General features: G+C 40.4%; 1 protein-coding gene across 4 annotated transcripts in view; it reads right to left on the reverse strand.

The window, feature by feature from the left end:
- nbeab (neurobeachin b) overlaps positions 1-21,052 on the reverse strand; it is a 206,088-nt gene that overhangs the window by 116,718 nt on the left and 68,318 nt on the right. For all 4 annotated transcript variants that reach the window (XM_053320448.1, XM_053320449.1, XM_053320451.1 and 1 more), the window contains exons 9-14: positions 13,949-14,146; positions 13,696-13,829; positions 11,135-11,243; positions 6,983-7,135; positions 5,300-5,468; positions 602-681 (exon numbers count right to left, since the gene is read on the reverse strand). In XM_053320448.1, coding sequence (XP_053176423.1) covers positions 602-681; positions 5,300-5,468; positions 6,983-7,135; positions 11,135-11,243; positions 13,696-13,829; positions 13,949-14,146 — 843 coding nt within the window. The remainder of the gene's footprint in view (positions 1-601; positions 682-5,299; positions 5,469-6,982; positions 7,136-11,134; positions 11,244-13,695; positions 13,830-13,948; positions 14,147-21,052) is intronic.

A 21,052-nucleotide genomic window follows, 5' to 3' on the forward strand; every position in this document is an offset into this window, starting at 1 on the left:
CAGCCTCCAACCCAGTTTACTGTCCAGTATTTTGATTCCTCTTATTTCTGCCATGCCCCTGGAGAGCCTGTTACAGAATGCAGGATAATTATCTGCAGAGGTAGAACATGCTGGGATGTGGGCAGCAATACAGTGAGTTAAACTCCAATGAAAAGCCTGCGCCTCATCAAATATATAGTCCAGCACTCTAATTATTTAGTTGTTTGTCTTTAGGATAAGCAACTCATTTAGTGAGTTGAACATAAAAATAATGATAAATACCTGCCATACATTTACAGAGTCACAAGTGATGCCTTGAAAGGATTAACGTAGTCTTATAAACAGTCAACAAACTCTGAAGTATTCAATCACAATTAATTAAAGAAAATAATTAAACTATTTGTCTCATTTGTTTCAGCACCACTGGCATTCCAATTAAGCTCACAGTTTTTTTAGAAGTAATAAATAAATAAATAAATAGCAATGACATTATGAAGCAGCAGACCAGAAGAAACTTTTTAAGGATATCACAAGAAAAGCTGACAATCTCAACTATTTCCCAGTGCAGCTCAAAATCAAGCATCATGAGGGGCTGTGAGGCATGGAGACAGCTGGGATATACCTTCAGGATGAGTTGCTTGAGGAAGAGAAGCATGAACGCCCTCAGAGAAACTATTTCTTTTTGGGTCGGCCTTGGACCATCTGTAGTTGGAGAGAGAAAGTGAAAGAAGTAATAAAACTGAAAAAGAAAGTATCATAATAATAAGTTATCTTCCTGTTTGATGCTGTCTGTTTTCCAGCCTCCTCTATATTATTAATGTTTCCACTGTCAGTTTTATTCTTGGTTCATTTTCATGATCTCAAGTTCCTTTTTGATGATTTTTTGATTGATAATGAAATATTTCTCTCACTGATGTCTTGTGTTCTCAGCTCTATGAGCTTTGAGAAAATAAGACAAAACAGGCAAAAACAGACATCTTCAAAGACATCTTCTGTTTCTTTCATGATATAATTACCTACTTAAAGATTTACAACATATACCTTGAGTTTGTGCACCAAAACCTAGACAGGAAGTGTGGCGCATAAAGTAGTGCTAGACTTTCACTTTGTAAACACAGTTAATTGACAATTAATAAAAAATAAAAAATAAACGTTTTATGTAGATTGAAAGCTTTAAGTAAAAGAAGTTTAATTTAGAGTATACAGCCAAGATCACTCAATGATACATGCTGCATCCAAAGTCTGTGTGTATCGTAGGTAGCCTTGGCCACAACGTATTGACCGGGCAGTACGTCCAAGGTTGCCATGCTTACACCTGCCCATCACATTCGCCAACCTCTCATTAAAAACACCCATAATGCATTTGCAAACTTAGGGTTGACGTAAACTACGCACTTCAATTCATTCCTGCCATGAACCTCATTCCACATCTGAAGGGCTGAACACTGTCAGCAGGTGGGAATATGTTGTGCAAATGAAGAAGAATGACAGAACATGACAGAAAGCATTGATTAACTGTCATATCACAGCAGCTGCTGCAGTATTGGGTTGGTTAGCATGAGAATTAATTTTGACATGGTCAGAGCCTATTCAATATCCACAGCTCCTTTGTTTTCAACTAAAAAGTGTTTGTGCATACATTAGAGTCAACACACTAATGGGCTGCAGCAAGAGGCAGATGTGCAACACAGAGCTATATAGTTAGACACATCAGAAAACACAGGTTATATTACATAAATTAACACTAACAATACAAACATGAATGATTATAAGCACTCTCAATGTAGCACAAAGGCTCCATTTTGGCAGTAAAACCTGGCAATGGTGTCATATATTCATTAATTTGTTATTCATCCTGTGTAGCCAGGTATAAATATCTTGACAAAATCTTATGCATTTGCAGAGGTATTAAATTTCAATAACTGAGTCAAGCGCAACAGCAAAAGCCTTTCAGGAAGAAATGGTCACTTTGCTCAATGTCTGTCTTCTCCTCTCAGCCCTGATAAACCCTAACTTCCACCTTGGCCGGACACATGTTCATTTAAAATGAGGGACAATGCTTTGATGACAGATACAATGTCAGCAGACACCTGATCATCCTACTGCTCCAACAGCCAGTCAATGTAATCAAGGATGAGGCTCCCTGAGGTTGCAGGAGGACAGCAAGTGTTGCTGCATCACGACACTGATTAATAGCACGAGAGAGGAAAATCCAGTGCAGGGACAGAGGCTGACATGGAAGGGATGATAAGAACATTATTACTGCAGCCACTGCATCCAAGTTATTCACAACCAATTATGCTCAGCAGCTCTGCACAGCTCTTGTTTCGCATTCACAGATTGCTTTATGTCCTGAATCCCAAGGGCAGAGGGAGAGTTTATTGAAAAACGATTTATGCCCATGTGATTAATGCAAGAATCCTATTTTGACTTATGACTGATGATAATTAAGTCACAGCAAGCACAACGCATGCGCCTTGTATGCTTGAGCAAACTGAATATTTAAATGTATTTAAATATTTTTTTTTAAAAACCAAGAATAATGATATTTCCACTGCCAAAACAAAGGCTCATAAAACACTCAGATGCAACAAGCAGTTTTAATTGGCTTCACAAATTCTTCATAGTTTGTAGCTGCTGTATGCTTTGTCTGCTTAACCTCATCTGTTTAGAGCACCTGGAGTGTGTTGACTTTAAATTGCGAGGCGGTGTTAAAAAAAAGAGCATACATGTGCCAAACCATTCCCTAACATCATTGTAATCAGTAATTTGTGTCTTACATGAGACTAATATATGAGAATGAGGGCACACACACACAAAGGTATTCATCCACCTTGATCACATTATTCCTGTGAAGCACCTCTACATGTCTGTCAGTGCTGAGTTCTCCTGTAATGGAAATGAGACGGAACCAGTTTGAATTGAACGAGGTGACTGGCCAAACAGCTTTACCGCCAATCTCATTACTCATTATTAAGTAAAACCGAGTCAGGGGCAAAGACAGAGACAAAAGGGGAGTGATAGAGATTGAGACAGATTATGTGCTGGCTTGTGGGTACATGTCACAGACTGAGAGAAGTTGAGGAATGGGCATCTGTGGGTGAGTGCCCGCAGTGTTTCTGTGTATAACCGAATGATACATGGCTTTAATTTGATAGCACTCTCTATTAAGACCTGAGGGAAAAAAGAGAAAGCACTTCCAGAAACAGAGTGAGTAGCTGCAGAAGCTCCGTTTTAAATGTCCTCTCTGTGTCCCTATAATTGAACACTTCATTATCTGCTTGGCTCCCTGCCTCTTTATATGTGTCTTTGTTTGCTCATTTCTCAGTTTAGGACAGAGAAAAACTGACCTGCCAAATCAAGCACAGATCAATGGAAGCAGACCCACTCGGAAAATTACCTACAGCAGGAAAGTGATCTATTTCAAGATATGTCTTCCTCGGAATCTTGGCCATTTTCTCAGCCCATTACATCCTCCCAGGGATTCTCCAACATCTAGCACCATACGTACAGTTGTGTTAAAGAGAGGCTTTACTTAGAAGCTCACTGGAAGAATCTAGTTAACAAATATAGATTACTCCAATATGTGTTAATGCACACTACTTTGCAATCAAACATAACAAGTTTGTGTGTCAATCTTCATTCGATCAAGTGTGTTGTCTCGCACTTTAAAAATCAAAAATCAAAAACATATTGTATGGATTCACCCACAACCATTCTTTTCAGTCAATTATGGACCCATACTTATATTCTAAACTAATCCTGTATCAGGTATCAAACAAGGCTTTCTTAGACTTTTTGCTCCAAGCTACTTCCAGACTTTATATTTTATTGCCTTTTTTAAGATTGAGCCCAGATGCCTTGTGAAGGAAACTCATTTCAGCCACAAATGCTTACAGTCACTATCCAAAGCTCATGAACATAGATTAAGTTGAAATGTAGACTGGTAAATCAAGAGCAGCACAAGTATTGTAACCTACACTGTGTATGATTTGTATCTTTGCAACCTGTGTTGACATCCCATACAAAGCAGAACAACACTATACTAGAGTGCCTGAGGCTACACAGAAACAGATTTCCCATAAAAGGTTTTTTGACATTGAAATGTAGTATATGACGATGGTCAAAGAAACACAAAAACTATCTAGAATGTACAATGCAGTGGACATGATATTAAAAAAAAGTAATGAGAAGTTCCTCTGATGTCTGATCTAAATATAGCACACTGCCCTAGAACATGAGCTCTAGAAAGGTATGAGCTTTCATCACTTATTAAGTCTTGTAAAGTTCCCTTGTACAGTATAAGAATGAATAAATTACACAGTTTAAGTAGAAAGGATAAATTAAAATCAGGAAAAAGTTAGATTTAGGGGTCTGACTGATCTAGCTTACAGAAATCTGTGCCCATATTATCCCTGCTAACCTCAATTTAGAGGTCACCACCACTATTAGTAGGAAATCAATTAGGATCACTCCCCGCTCTAACAGATCAAGAACGTAGGCCACCTGCTTTGATGTGGCATATACTGTATATTAAAAGCTAATAGCTATATTCAGCCAACTTACACTGCCTGTAAGAATGCATCATCATCTCACAGTGTGAATGAATGTGATAGAAATTATTAGTGGTGCTAACAGTGGAAGAATCACCTTTGACTGTATGACAAATATAGCATCTGTGCTGTCAGAATACAAGCTTTAACCTTCAGTAAGTAGATTTAATCAGGCCTTGATGCAGCACAAACTGAGCTCTCAGTGCTGTTATAAAACAACCCCTATACTTGGACAATGATAGTTTCGCAAAAGAAAAATGGAGAGTAAAATGGAAATGACAGTTCAAGGACACTTTCAGTCCCAGCACATCCTGCTTGGTGACGTACTGCTGTGAGTGAGGATGCCAGTCATACTACTGGCCCAGGTTTTAGAGGCCTAACACCCACACCACACACCCTAGTGGGATGACAGTATTGATGTGGCGTGTCTGCCTCACTGTCATCTCCAGTGATGGCCACGGTCCTAAAAGCTGACAAGTGAGCGTTTCCATGTGGAGATGAGTCATTTCAAATGTGGGGGAGCTGCTGCTATTATAGAAAGACACTTTGATAGCAGGCTTCTGACTGCGCACAATGATTGTGATTGGTTCACACCCAATGATTCCCTTTACAAAACAATGAGCTTCACTTGGATGAGCCTTCAGTGAAAGAAGAAAGAGGTTATATAAAAATAATCCCACATCAAATCCTATTATATTATACACATCATATTAAATAAACCTGACTTGAGTTGAGAAGAAAATCCCAAAAATGCTAAATGTGCTCACCAAGACCCTTCGGTGTGATGCCGCTGCTGTCTACAGGGTTGATAGCCCAGTAGTAGTACTTCAGAGTATGCATGAGCTGAAGCACTGTGCCCACTCGTCGAATCGTGTTGTAGATGGTTGCTGTACCAATGAACTCAGCGGAGAGGTACGTGTAGAGAGAGAGCTGCACCTGAAGTGGAACACACACATTCATATGTATCCATGTTATTAATTGCAGAGCGTAAATCTACTTAAAACTTAATCCTCTGAACCTGATACCTTTCTAGACCATCCAACACATTTTACTGTGGTGGATTGCAGTCACTGAGCCTATTATCCCTGGAGGTGTATGGTGATGGCTACTGACCTTATGTACTCAATTTCATAATTGTTGCAGCTGCACTCTTTTTAGTGATGATTAGCATGTCCTCTGAAATTAGCAACACGCCTGACGAGAATCCTTAATCCCACTAGCTATCCCAGCACTAAATGCCAAGGGCTTTTTCCCATATGTCATAAATTATAGGATATTAATGAATCAAATGTGAGTCACGATGACAGGTGGTTAGGATGTGAGCATCCCTTGATAGGGTTTGAGTCTACTGAAATGAAATTGGAGAGAACCGAACACTGCACTGTTGGTAATATAATTTCCATAAAAACAGAAAAGTAGAATACATTTACGAAATTGTATTTGTCTGCTATAGGACAAGGTCAGTAAGTCCATGTAATTAATGCATATTGCATGCTCCCATCATTCACACAGCTGGTTCTGTACCCTGTGCAGCTTGAGGATAGGGACAGACGAAATGTGGACTGTGTAGTGTGTCCTAAGGGAAGAAGCCAGTGCAGCTTCTGTGCCGATGAAGCTAAAAGTGGTCTAACCCACTTCATTACCTCGCTGTTTCTCTCTTTTTTTTCTCCCTCCCTCTCTATGCTCTATTTTGAAGGAGTGTCGCAGGCAGGCCTCCAGACACTTTTGTATTCATTTTCCTCCTTTTATGTATTCATGGCTCTGCCCCACCAGCAGCATTCCTGAGGCAAATGTATTCGCCACACAAACATGGCTCCTTTGATATACATCATCACATTTTTTCATCTGTCATTATATTAAGGAGGGGGCAGAAAAACTCTGGAACATTCAAAAAACTTTGGTGGGTTCAGCACAAGAGAGCCAATTTTGTATGAGTGAGAGGATATAATATGAAGCAGGTGTATGTAGTGCACTCTTCAGACATTTTGGAGTAGTCTGGTCAAATTCAATTGGGCCTGAGCACAAACTGTCAAGGGGGGGAACTGCAAAAAATGATTCAAACTGACAACTAAAAAAGACTAACTCACTAACTAAAGACAAACTAGTTATGACTTTTACTCATTATGAGTTGCAGTATCAGAAAAATATGGGTATGCAAGTTTTCCATCTGCTATCAGATTTCATCACTATGTTCATCACACAAACACTTACTGCCATGGGGCATTGCACCAAAACTGTCAGTAGTGTGATATGCACTTGACAACAAGCAAAATTTACACCGCTCTTTCCTCTGAAACATAGGCACGTGTCTGGAATGGCAGATTCAATTGTCGTCTTTACACATACAATGATGAAGAAAAGTACTACTAAATCCTTCGGTTGCTGAAGACTCCTGATATGCACCCACCTCAGCCTGGAGTACATGGACTGAGTTACCTACAGTAGCTCACCTTGGCAGGAGTGTAGATCCAGATGGCAGCATTGAACAGGATGTGGTCACACAGCTGCTTCAACAGTGGCGCCCCATGTGTTAGACCATCCAAATATTTAGCAAAGGAGAGGAATTGCTCTAATACAGCCCTGGTGATGTGTGCACGTGATGACTGTAAGAAGAAGCACAAAGTTGTGTTAAACAAGGATCATAATGCTAAGCCTATTCTGCTGCTGGCGTGTATTTCTCCTCCCATACTGACTGCATTATGGTTTAGTAGTGAAAACATATATAGATAACATTTATGTTGGTCTTTAAGTATTAAAAAAGCATAAAAGTACCTAATTTACAGAACAGATTTGACAGTTAAAACAAGAGAGAAGGTTGAAAAATGTTACATAGAGAAAAAAAAGTAATTAATTATCATGTCATGCCCAGCCCAACCTGGGAAGAGGCATCAGAGCAGCCAATGCAGCTTATAAAAGGAAGATTGAGGACAACTTCAGTAGCAACAACATGCGGCCGGCAGGTGTGGCAGGGAGTCCAACATCTCACCCATTATAAATCCTGCAACACCACAAAGGCTGAGGGTGACACTGGACTTGCAGAGGAGCTGAACAACTTCTTTGCACACTTCGAGGTGGAGGGACTCAGAGCAGCTACAGTTCAAACATCAGACTGCAGCAGCTCTAGCCTCACCGTGCAGGAACATGAGGTGAGGGGAGCACCGAGGGCCGTGAATCCTAGGAAGGCTGCCGGGCCAGATGGAATGACTGGGTGGGTTCTCAGGGAATGTGCAGACCAGCTGGCCGGTGTCTTCACCAACATCTTTAACGAGTCACTGTATCAGTGCATCATCCCATCATGCCTGAAGTCAGCCACTATTGTCCCGCTGCCCAAAAAGACCTTCATTAGCAGCCTCAACGACTACTGACCAGTGGCTCTGACACCAGTCATAATGAAATGTTTTGAGAAACTGGTCCGATGTCACATCATGTCCTGCCTCCCAGCCACACTTGATGCATTTCAATTAGCATATAGAGCTAACAGATCAACAGAGGATGCCATTGCCACAGCACTCCATGCCACCATCTCTCACCTGGAACATCCAGGGCATTATGCCAGGCTGCTCTTCATTGACTTTAGCTCTGCCTTCAATACTATACTTCCGGACAGACTTACAGGAAAATTACTGGACATTGGACTTCCTTTCACCACCTGCTAGTCAGAGTGGGTCCTCATCTTTCCACAGCCCTCAGCCTCAGCACTGGCTCTCCACAGGGCTGTGTGCTGAGTCCTCTTCTGTACACTCTGTACACATATGACTGTGTCAGCACCCACCCAAGCAACGTCGTCGTTAAGTTTGCTGACGACACCACCGTGGTGGGACTCATCTCTGAGGGTGATGAGACGTCATACAGGACTGAAATCCAGAGGTTGGTGGGATGGTGTGCTGAAAATAATTTGGTCCTCAACACATCAAAAACCAAAAAACTGATCGTGGATTACAGAAGGAGGAAGCCCGTTCTTCAGTCCATCTACATCAACGGGGAGGTCGTGGAGAGGGTGTCCAGCTATAAGTAACTCGGTGTCCACATAGATGCAGACCTCAAATGGAGCACCAAGACCTTGGAGGTTGTGAAGAAGGCCCAACAATGCCTCCACTTTCTTAGGATCATCAGAAGTGTCAACCTAAAGAGGGAGCTGCTGACAGTTTTCTACCGCTGTTCCATTGAGTGTGTGCTCACCTACTGTATCTCTTTGTGGTTCGCCAGCTGCACCACAGCACACTAGAAGGCACTTAAAAGGGTCATCAAAACTGCCCAAAAAAATCATTGGCAACCCTCTCCCCTCCCTGGAGGACCTCTACAACGCTCGCTGTCTTAAGAGGGCACGCAGCATCTTGAAAGATAGCACACACCCAGGACACCATGTGTTTGAGCTGCTGCCTTCTGGCAGGGGATTCAGGGCTTTAAAATCACGTACAAACAGACTGAGAGACAGTTTTTTAAAGAGGGCAATAACAATACTAAATGCAAACATCTGACATGACTCATCTCTATTGCTCTTTTATGCACTGCTACTTTTGTATTTATTTTAATTTATATGTGATTGAACTTGCTTGTTGCACCGGAGGGGACAGTAGTCCAATTTCGTTGTACTATTGTACTTGTACTAAGATTTATCTTATCTTATCTTATCTTATCTTATCTTATCTTATCCAAACAGGCTTACAAGACACGACGAAAAAAGAAAAAAGCAAAGAGTCACAAAAAGGCACAAACCAGATACCAGATACAGGTAATGCTAAACAAATAAACCATCCTAACATTTTTTCCAAGCTTTAGACTTATAAACATTAAAATTAAACAACCACTCCATTCTGTCTTCATCAGAGTAACAAAACATCTCTGGTTTTTGAACAGACATTTCATTAAATAACAGTGTTCATAACTCATCATAGAAAGGACAATACAGAGATAACCTGTCATCCTCTTGAATATTATTATAGATTATTATTATAATCTGCCAACTTCAAGGTTCAAGGGAAGGGTTGCTGTTCTCAGCTGTGCTACTAAGGACCTTTGACTTCTTGTTAAGTTTGCTATAATGTAGGATTCAGCCATAACTGTGCTTGATTTGAATACACAGTATGTTCGTAGTTTGGGTTTTAACAAAATATCATTTAACCACTTCAAATACAGCAAGTAGCTCTGTTCTGATTGTGGGTGTACAACATGATACATTATTGCTATACATATATTGTAACCTAGCTTCTTGAAACATAGCTCATATTTCTTTAGCCCATGGAGAGCTGTGTGACTTACTCCAAAGAAAAACCTTCTTATTGACCCTGTTTTCTGACATATTAAGCAAACAATTCATTCATCATGTCACATTTTCGCCTTATTGAACCAGGAAGCCAACCCATATCACCCTAGAAAATAGCATGCACTATGTTCTGTATAGAGTCTGCTATTTTAAATTCCTTAAAGCCCCATATCCCTGAAGCATAGTTTAGTATGGGGGAGACACGTGCATCATAAAGTCGTGAGTAAGTAAAATATCCAAGATTTTTACATATCTTAAACTTGCTGACATCAGCCCCTAATGCTCTCCCAGCTGAATCCACTAACATTTTAGTTCCAACTTCCAGAGTCATACGTTCATCAAGAGTAAATCCCAAATATTTGTATGTATTGTGCCTTAATATATGTATGCATTTATTTCTTTAATGTCTGTTATGCTCTGATTTGGGTGCTGTTTATGCAGCAGTTTGCATGTTGGCGCTGGTGATAACCTGATCTACTTAATAATTTTGTCAAGTTTCTGAATTTAAAAAAAAGCTTCAACTAATTTAGGCCAAGTTGTAGATGCTTGACTTTGGAGAGAATTTCACTTTGATGAGTACTGTTACCGCTCCTGTCTGGCACCTGTTCTCTGCCCAGGTGGGGACTTGGTGAGGGCAGGAGAGAGGGAAAAATGAAGGTGTAGCATAAACAGATCATGACCAGATGGTGCGATATCTGAAAGTGTGAAATCTGGCAGCGGGAAGGAAGGGAAAAAAATAAATAAAAGGAGGCACTTCTCAGGTGCCGACTCTGCCTAGCTGTTAGTTAACAGAAGCTGAAGCCAGCAGGCAGGCAAGTCACTGAGTGACAAAGTGGAGTCATTTCTCGGTGCTCCAAAAGAATCAGCACTCTGGGGAGGCAAGCAAGCTGCTAGATCTGCATCACAAAATGGGTAAATAAAGACTGATGCAGAAAGAGAGAGAAACTGGGGGGGGGGGGGGGGCGCTTGTGGTTGTTCTTCCCCTAGCTCTGTTTAGTTCAAAAACACATTCAGGACTCAGACTGTTAACATGGCAGGTGGCGTGCAGACATCATACAGTGAACCAAGATAGTAGTAGTGTTCATTTTCCATTCACCATTCACTCAAGAAGGAAATTAATGTTCATTCACTTTTCAAATCACTGTTCAAAAGAGAAAATAAATGAGTCACTTTTAATGTCTAGTATCTGTTAACCTTTTCTTGAAAGTACAAGAATAAACAGCAAAGTACAGACATGGAGAAATTAGATCTGCTAATAATAAAGAAACACATTTCTGAAAAATGATGAATAACTGAGGTTAGGAAATTGTTGTGATACGTTATAGAGGCTCTATGTTACCTTCTCTAGCAGGTATCCAATCACCAAAAAGCCCTTTCCTCCAAGCATCTGCTCCTGCATGGCCACAGAGCTCTTCAGCAGCTCAACCAGAAAGGCCAACAGAGTGGCACTGCAAAATAATAAGACACAACATTTCACACTGAGATAAAATAGCCATCTATTCACAGGCACGCTGTCCTTTTAGAAAACACTCATCAGGTGGCGAAGGACTTATTCTACAAACTACACCAGTGTGAGGAGCCAGTGTAGCAGAGGGGGGAAAAACAAGGTCATTTTCAGAGGATGTTAGCAATCAGCTGGGAACACTAGCCCACCACTTTCATCTCTCTTCAATTCAGAAGAAAATGTTGGCTCGCTGGGCTCTCTGGGGACAGAGACTGGTCTGGGGGGGATGAATTGTAACAGGGTGTAACTGTGTGCTATGTGTGTGAGGTGGAGGGAAAAGGGGGAAAAAGCAGTCCACTGAAGGCGATTTTTTTCTTTGTTGCAGGGCTTTTTCAGTTGAAGCCCTTGGCTGAGTGACAGTGGTGCTCAGTGACACTTCTTAATCGGCTTTCCCTCACATCCTCTAGTGGACTCCACTCTAGCGCAACAATCACAAGGACACAATCCTATGCAGGCTTGCCCATAGATTCTGCACATACACTACATACACTATATGCATACAAACTCATATCATCTAATGTTACTTGTACTGCTGTATGTCTCTGTTTGTCAGCTGCTCATTTCTTAATACTACTGCGACTTAGCAGTATTTGAGCCGAGGAAGCACAGACAGAACAGGGTGACACTCAACTCTTTGGCTCCTAGATCAGTCTTGGATCGTTTAACCACTAGCACTAGCACTCCTTCCAATTTGGCAGAGCAGTAGTGACTGATGTTGTATAACTACTGTTAGGAATTGAAGGTGGCACAGAGTAATTTGAAATGATTGTTGTTGTTATTTTAATCACCATTCAGCTGTGCTGTTGAGAACAGTCATAGCAGATTCATGGGCAGTGTCGAGACTTAACTGTTGGAGAAACTTTGAACTCCTCAGCCCAGCAGGCTTTAGAAAGACTCAGTCTGAAAGCCAAGACAAGGACAAGAGAAGTGTTGGGTAGTGAGTGACACACTGTGAAGGAAAGACCCTCGACATATCAGTGAGGGGGAAAGAGGAACAGAAGATCAGAGATGAAAGAAAAATACAGAGGAGGAAAGCTTTGGGCATCAGGGATTTGTGCTGATGTGTGGCCACTCCTGCATCTATCAAATCATAATACTGTCGCTAAACCAACACTGGATAAGACCACAGCTCTGACACCATCCAGAGCACAGTGGGAGAGGTTTGGACTGGCCAGCTCAGCATGATGGGGAAGAGTGTCTAAGCCAGTGAGTAGGCAATAATGGAAACTGGACTATTGCTTGACCAAGGCTGTCATACACAGATATACTGGTAATATGCCTGTAATGATAATTACATTATCGACTTATCGTACAATACATGGACATGACCTTGATCATTTTTGCAGACCTTGATACTGCCCTTGTGTTTGTTGACTGAAGAGAGGTGCATAGCATGTGTTTCAAGAAAGAGAGAGAGAGTGAGCGTGTTCAGTTTAGGTTATTTGTCGGTAAATAAAAGCTACAACTCCTCAAGACCTGAGACAATTTCCTGTGTCCTGTTTGCCACCTGCTGATTAAAGTGAAGGGGTTAGCTCTGTAGATAGTGACAATGGGTTAACCTAGCCGGGCTAGGCTCACTTAAGGTGGACCGACCTTTAAAGTGGACCATCTGTTCTCATTGTAGTGACAATCTCAGCTGCTGCAGAACTAAGAGTGGAGAAATGTCAGGCTGCTGAGTCTCTCCTGAGTTTTGTATTATCCCCATGTTAACTGCAACTGTGGCATGAAATGGTCTTATGAAGACAATAATATCATTAATCGCAATCATTTTCTAAGAGAATATATTGTCCAACAAAATTAGTAGGCGTGACAGGCCTATCTGGTATTATTGTACATGTTGATGAATATACATGTTTAAAATTACATTTGATGCAATGTAGATACACCCATATCATGAAGTCATGTGACATGACATGAGCACAATGAACTGTATTTTGTGACAGGTTCAATCTGCTTGCTGCTCTTTTACAGAGTTTGATTTCTCATTTCTTCCACACTTTATTTTACTGCCAGTTACCAAACCAACAACAATAGTGATAATGACAACATAATGACTGCAAATTCCCAATTAGGAAAAATGAGGTGTTTCTTTGCAGCTACATTTTAATTAAGGCTGATAATACAGATAAATATTCATTAATTGGAAAAAAAAAATCTGCTCTTGTGCGATGTGGAAGTATCATTAATATTACTTGAGCTGTTTTCCATGATGTGTCACAAACACAGCCTCCCATCCAAATCTAAAAGGGCCCTGGATCAAAGGATCAAAAAGTAATGAAATTCTGAATGACTCCAAACTGAGTTTTATTGGTCCCCTGCAGTTTCATGTGTATAATATCTAAAGCATTGACTCAGATCTCCAGATATTAAAACAGTAACAATAACAATTTTCTTACCACACAGTCATATCCACTTGACTGTCATTTAGCTGATGGTAGTCCAGCTGAGCAAAGAGTGGAAAGAGCACCTGCATCCCACCAATGGAATGGATGGCACTGTGGATGGAGTGAGTCACTGTGGCTTTCACATCCTGCAAAAACAATGTAAAACCCACTGAACAACACCATTATAACGACATAACATGTTTAAAAACCAGGATCTGGGGTACTGTACACAAAGTCAGAGCTGATTTTGAGTAAAGCAACTAACCTGCAGCATAAGGGCATGGGGTGAGTGCACAAAGATGGAGGCATTTTCTTTAGGTGAAGACTCCAGGCAGAGTTGGGCATCAGTGGCCTTGGCATTATAGGTAAAGGCGATGGAGCTGGCTAGCTTGCCGTCATACAGTACCTGCTTGTGATGTTCTGCTAAGTGGATATCACTCTCTGACTTGAACTTAAATGTGCTCTGGGAGAAAGAGAGAGAGATCAAAAGAGGGGAAAGGAAAGAGGGAAAAAGAAAGTGAGAGATTGAGTAGCTCTTTCCTGCACATGTACCCTATCAGTGTCCCCTGAGTGTTATCTTTTAATTATAACTTGATTAAAAATATCTATTCAAGAATGAAAAATGAAAAGATACTTTTTTCCTTTTTTGTATTAGCAACCACACATTTCTAGAATATTTCAGGAGTGAGGGTTCCTGTTCCTCGGTTTTTGACATCAACAAATATGTCACAGTATATAATTATGTTAAAAATACATTTTTCAGATATATTTTCTATACGGATTAAAGCTGGTTTATTCATCTCTATTCTTCTGTGATGCTGCAATCAACAACATGGCAGCAGGGTATTTTCTTTTTAGCAATGCAATCCATTCTTGACACAATAAACACACTAAACAGGTTGTACCACCAGAGCCAGGAGTGAAATCAAGCTGCACTATGGTGTTACATTGCTTAAGAAAAGCTATATTCAAGGTGCAAGAGAATAACAAAGCAAGACTAACAGAGACCATGAGTTAATTTCCAATTTATAATAATAATAATGTTTATTTCACAATGCTAACATTTGAATGATATCTCTCATAGGGGGCATATGACATATCGAGTTAAATTACACAACTATATTAAATATGTATTTGTTGCATATCTCTCCTCAGTTGGTTTCATTTTGTTGTGCTTTGAATGTTTAAGTTGGCGCCTTCCCTTTTTATCTCTGTGGGGACATTGTTTGATGACAATCTTCAAGTTCTACTGCAGAGCACAATGATTAGGAGGAACAGCGGCTGATGAGAAGGATCAAAGTTGCTTTGATACCACAGATGATTGTTCACCTGCATTCATTTACCCAAGTAATTTACTGCTCTGGAGAAAATTCAAGTCAAACACAGTCACTGCTGAATTATCATGAAGATATACTGAAATGGAAAAAGTCTGCAAAGAGACCCTGCAGTGATTGCAGACTTGCACTTAGCCTGCATGAAGATTTTTATGAATGCATAGGTTTCTTTACCATATAAGTTTTGTGGGTCTTTTTTATGTTTAAACACACTTTACACTTATTAAACAGGAGCAAATATGAGAAGTTTTTCCAAAATGGCTTTAAAAACACCTTCAAAATAAAGCTGGTAGTCTGCAATTTAGCTTCAAGTTACTGTGTCGCTTCACATCCAAAGTAATCAGACTAGCCAAAATCCTCTGCACACAAAATAGACTCAATATTTATTTATTGAATTTCAGCTTCATACCAGAGAGAGATTAAAATCTAGAATTAAATTACAACCATCTAAAATACAATAAATATGTAAATCTTTAAGCCAACTTTACATATACAGTATTCTGCTTGTAGTGCTGCCAACCCATGTAAAGAGCAGTGGATTGTATTTGGACATTTGGAAACCTTTAAAGGAATGCTGCAAAAAAAGCAGGTCAACAGGCCAGAGTTTGTGCACAAAAAGTTATATCTATTTTCAAAAACATTTACGAAACAGAAGCAAAAAGGTACACTCTGCTATAAAAACAAACAGATCAAATCTATAGCCTCAAAACAAGCTGCCACCTCCTCTCTTCCCTACTCCCTTCAATAGACCAGTGACTGACCTTTTACCATCTCAGCCTCACCTCACTGAAACATACCATCTCAGGTTACCACAGAATAGTAAATGGTATAGTACATAGAATTGCTACTGCTGAAAATTTCCTACAGAAAACACACACAAATCATACAAAACGTCATTAACCACTTAACGCACGCTGTTCCGTGTACGGAACGGGACGGATGTTAGGAGGTAGCCACAAGTTCTTCTGAATGTTTTAAACACCAACCCTTAAACATATATATTCATGCCGTACATCGTTGGAAAGCTTAGATTGTCCTGATTCATTCAAGACCATCTCAGTGGCTCACAGCCGTAATAGTATTAGCGATTAGCTCGGCTAGCCCCTGAGCTAAGTAAGAAAAGCTATAATGCCTACATACCTTCAAAGTCTTCCCTTTATCCACAACGATCATCTTATGACTCAGCACTTTCTGTACAGCTCGCCAAATATCCATTCTTGTGAAATATGAAATCCGTTTCCATAAAACCGAAATACTTTCCTCAATATGTCCATGTATTTAGTCCAACACGTAACGTAATAACACAAATAACAAACCATATACGGTCCGTTTACGTCATTTCCTGACCTGCACGTCCATCTCAGAGTACACGTGACTAGATGTTTACGACCGTGAGCCTCTTCTGCTTCTGACGACACCACACACAAGCCAATCGGTGTTTAGGATTAGGCAGTACATGTCTCCAAAGCTCCAAAGCCAATGAGGACATGTGACCGACAACAATGACGACATGGCTTTCTCCAAAGCCAATGAGGACATGTGACCGACAACAATGACGACATGGCTTTGATTGACTGCAGAGCAAGCACCAACCGATTACGTCAGCGGACTGGGGGCGGGGCTAACGTTTATTAGCCGGCTAGCAGGGTTAACGTTTATTAGCCGGCTAGCGGGGCTAACGTTTACTAACAGACTAGCGTGGCATTTACAGAGGGTTAAAGATTTGTTGATTAAAAGTACTATTTTTATATCTTTTTTTTGCCAAAGCTGTCGTCTTCTTCTTTTTAATTCTTCTTCTTCTTCTTCGTTTCCGGCAGGCTAGATGCCCTGCGCCACGTTGCTGCCTCTCACTGGTGGATCATGGAAGTGCTTCAAAGGCGCGCGCTGGCAACGTTATACAGGGAGGTAATCGCGTGGCTCCTTGCCAGTGGAGAAGCAACAGGTTCGTAAGAGGTGCACTGGCTCTAGCACTAGCTCCGAACCAGCACTTGCCCCAGCTTGGTGGAAAAGTGGTATTAGTGATTTAACACAAAAACACTAGAAATACAAAGAAGCAGGGCTTAGTGAAAAGGGAGAGGAACAACCTTTTCACAAAACTGTATTAATCCAGTTTTATAATCTGCATTTTTAAAGATGTTTTGATGTATCTTATGTGTCTTGAGATTTCTTTAGGATTGTTGCTGGCTTAAGATATTTTCAGGCATTCTGATGACTATTTTAAAGGGAACTGGCAGTTCCATCACTCAGTGGCTTAGTACCACATTCATTATGGCCAACATAACAAATTGCTGATCGATAACAGACCAGCCTTAATTTACTCAATTAGCTGTTGACAGATGAGCTGAATTAATCTGTCAATGTAGTGTGAGTGGAATATGCTTGATAAGAAAATCCATTCCTCCAATCAGAGGGGTTGAATTATAGATAAATGAGAGAAATATTTTTGCTTCCCTTTCTGACTCATGGACAGCGAGCAGATGGTAATAAGATAAGCCGAGATGGAAAGTGTTGAATAACAGTGAGGAAACATCCATCTGGTCCTTGAGGGACTGTAGATAAATACAATATATTATGCAACACAAACAAAAAGGGTTCATGCACCTGCCTAAAAGGCATCCAAATCTGGGTTGCTTGTTTTCAGTGGGAGTAAATGGATAAAAGGGGAGCTGACTCAGGCTGTCAATTGTACAATGGAGAGTGCAGAATTTTAAGTAGGTGGCAACCTTTAGAAGAAACATCCACGCACATTTTTAAATACCAGTGTCTTTATATGGCATACCTGCTAAAAAATATTCCACAACACTACATCATATCAGATGGTATCGACCCGAGATCTTTAGCATCTGGGCTTTAGATTTTACTTCTTCTTATTTTACAAAAGTTAAAATAAAGTTACTTACATCATTGTATGCTGGATAGTGCTCTAAATGTTTTCTGGCAGAATTATTCTAGCCAGCGTTTTACAGGGCAGCTCCACAAACTGAGAGGGTTGAACTCTAATGGCATGTCTCCCAGGCAAATGATTAAAAAAGCATAAGAGGTATTCTGTTCATCTGCTATGATCAAGTCTACACAGAAGCCAGCATGCCTCTCATCAAATAGTCTCTAACATCCTTCAAAAGTTCCTACTCATGGAACCCAAGTGACAAGAAATAACAAGCTCCAGTGCCCACTACTTGAGCATTAGCCCTGCCGCTGCATGATGATCTCATGGGTTGTGACTAACAAACCCAGCAACATGACAGCATCATTCCACAATCAGCCAGTCATATAAAAACATTAGAGTGAAATTGTATTCTTCCTCTCCCAGAGCCAAAGGTTGTTTTGTTGACCAGGGGCGTCCCTGTGACTCACTTGAAGAAACAGGCTCACAGCTGACAAGCTGGGGAACATCTGTTTTACCTGAGATCTTGTCTGCATGCATTAAATATAGTCAATAACGGACTTAATTGCAATTAATTCATTGTACTAAAGCAGATTTAAAAAGTTTGTGTTAAATAAATGTAGATGTTGTTTGAAATTAGTCATGTTTCCATCTGTTTCAGCTGAGGAGCTTCTGTTTTCAGTAGCCCTTGTTTGTTTGTCAGTAATCTGTCAAAATGCTGTTTATTGATCTCACTGAAATCTGGTAAAAGGTTAGGCCATTGGCTAAGGAACGAGTGAGTTTTAGATTCAGATTCAGATCCACGGAAATATCCAGGACTTTTATCTTGTTGCAAGACATTCGATTTTTTGATCAATTTTGTCATTTCCTCATGACTGTTCTCACAGTACATGAATGAACATCCTGCTCACGTATCCCGTGATTCTATCACTATGTGTATTTGATGTACATTTAAAATGTCTAAACATTATACATCCGGAGTGAATAATATGTTCTAATTATGAATGAGACAAGGCTGTTGCTCTATGGATAGCTTTGAGGCAATAACAAGCTGGGAGGTTTACTATAAATAAGCCTATATTTGCTGGTATGTAGACCTTTATAGAATCTCTGGCATGTGTGAGGGATGAGGGAAGACCAGAATTGTGCAGCTCCTCCTCCTACAGAAATCTGTGGTGCATATTGGAGAGCATTGTTGGCACAAATTCAATGGGCTAATCTGTCCTCATGTAGAACACATATGGTAATGATGATAGAGGGTAAAGACAGAAATAACTCTAAGTGCATCATGAAAAAGACGTAAAGTCATGCCTTAATTATTGTGAGTCAACACAATGACTAATACTTGGTGTTCAATGAAGCTGTCACTGGATATTTCTGTGATGGTTGTTACTTTACGACTCCAGACCAGGCTATTTCCCAGAGCCTGAAAGCGATAAGTAGTTATCCAACATAAACACAGTAAGAAGGCTTTGTGTAACTCTAGATGTTTTCTGGAAGCAATTCAGAACTATATTTTTTTTATCAAATGTGCAAAATTGTGAGGCAATTCCCTTATATGAATCCTTCAGCCAACAATATCCTGGACTTTCCCTAAGGCTTATGAACTTTGCTAAAACAGCAATGATAAACGACAGTCAGATATGACAGCCAGCTGCTGTCAGCCTCAGTGTCCGCAGAACTGCCACTTCCCCTTGATGTAATCTCTGAATGGCTGGGAATGTTTCAAATCAGTCACAGAAATGGCAATATATAGTAGAAGTCGTTTGGTATTTTCAATGAAATGGCTAGAAGTCCATTTAGGTTCAGAGTGCAATTTAGTATACAGCAATATGAAAAGAGCCCCCAGGAGCTGTCAGATTTACAGCCATAAATCATAACATGCATTAAAAACAGTAACCCTAGGCAGCAATAATCTCTACATTTCAACAAACCACCGAAGTTATAGTTATATTCAATACACTATGTGAGCGAGGGAAAGTGTCAATCATCAAACATGCATGAAAGGACCACGGATCAGAAAAAATATCTTACAGCATCTCAGATGCTTCTTCTCGATCTGTGGAGCTGAGCTGAAACAAGTATAAAGAAAATCCAATGTATACGCTGATGTATGCTGTGGGTACCTTTCACATTTGAACCGATACCAGTGGCTGTCAAACAGGGGCATTATATATTGTTGTCAATGAGTGTTATTATATGTGCTTGAGTAGTGGGTGAAATTTGAAACCCACCTGCCAATTTAAGTGACTTTTTGTTGCATTTTTTGCTGCACACTTTTATCAGCTAAAAACAAGAATACAGAAGGAGAGGAAGAATGAGATTACAAATAACAGGGCTCCAGCAGCAAGCTACACTGCTTGGATCCCTAATATCCAATCAGCAGAACTGACAACTCCATGACCCTTCTTCATCAACTCACCTGGCTGGCTCTGTCACTCTTGCCATTACCAACACTGTTCACAGCTTCATCAATAGCAGGTAATTGTCTCCCCAGGACATGCTCTTCATTATATCAAGAAATCTGGAGAATTGCTCCGCTGTGTGTTACCTCTCTAATAGAAGGTCTACAACCACAATTAAGGAAGGAAACGGGAAGTCACCAGCTATTAGTGAAAAAAAACAATGAAGCCTCCTGGGAATCTCTAGGCATTCATAGATCTGCTTGAAATCACAAACATCCATCTCAGGCATCAACAGTACATGTACTGAATTCATGCTGCTGACTGAGTTTCCTGGCTGCTATAAAAAGCCAAATTTTGGTGTGCCCTAGTAGCCTGCGGGTTAAGACACATGCCACATAAGAGAAACGCCTGCAGTTCGATTCTGGCAGGGAACCTAGGTTGCATGTCATCCCCCATCACTCTCTCCCTTTCGTTTCCTGTCAATTCTCTTCACACTTGGTACAATAAAGGCCATCTTGAAACCCATCGGCTATCTGTTCGACAAGGATTTAGTCTCTGGGGCCACGGCTAATATTTCGGGGACTCGAGCGTAACCAGCAGATAACCGGGCCAAGACTTCCTTTTCCTTGCACTGGTCATTGTTAACAGTCTGATCAGAAACTACATGACATTTCAGCTAATATAGACATTTTTGTTCATAATATAGACATGTATATCCTTATATAGACATTTCTGTAACCAGATAT

This window comes from Scomber japonicus, chromosome 6 (genome assembly GCF_027409825.1).
Source record: "Scomber japonicus isolate fScoJap1 chromosome 6, fScoJap1.pri, whole genome shotgun sequence".
Taxonomy (NCBI): domain Eukaryota; kingdom Metazoa; phylum Chordata; class Actinopteri; order Scombriformes; family Scombridae; genus Scomber; species Scomber japonicus.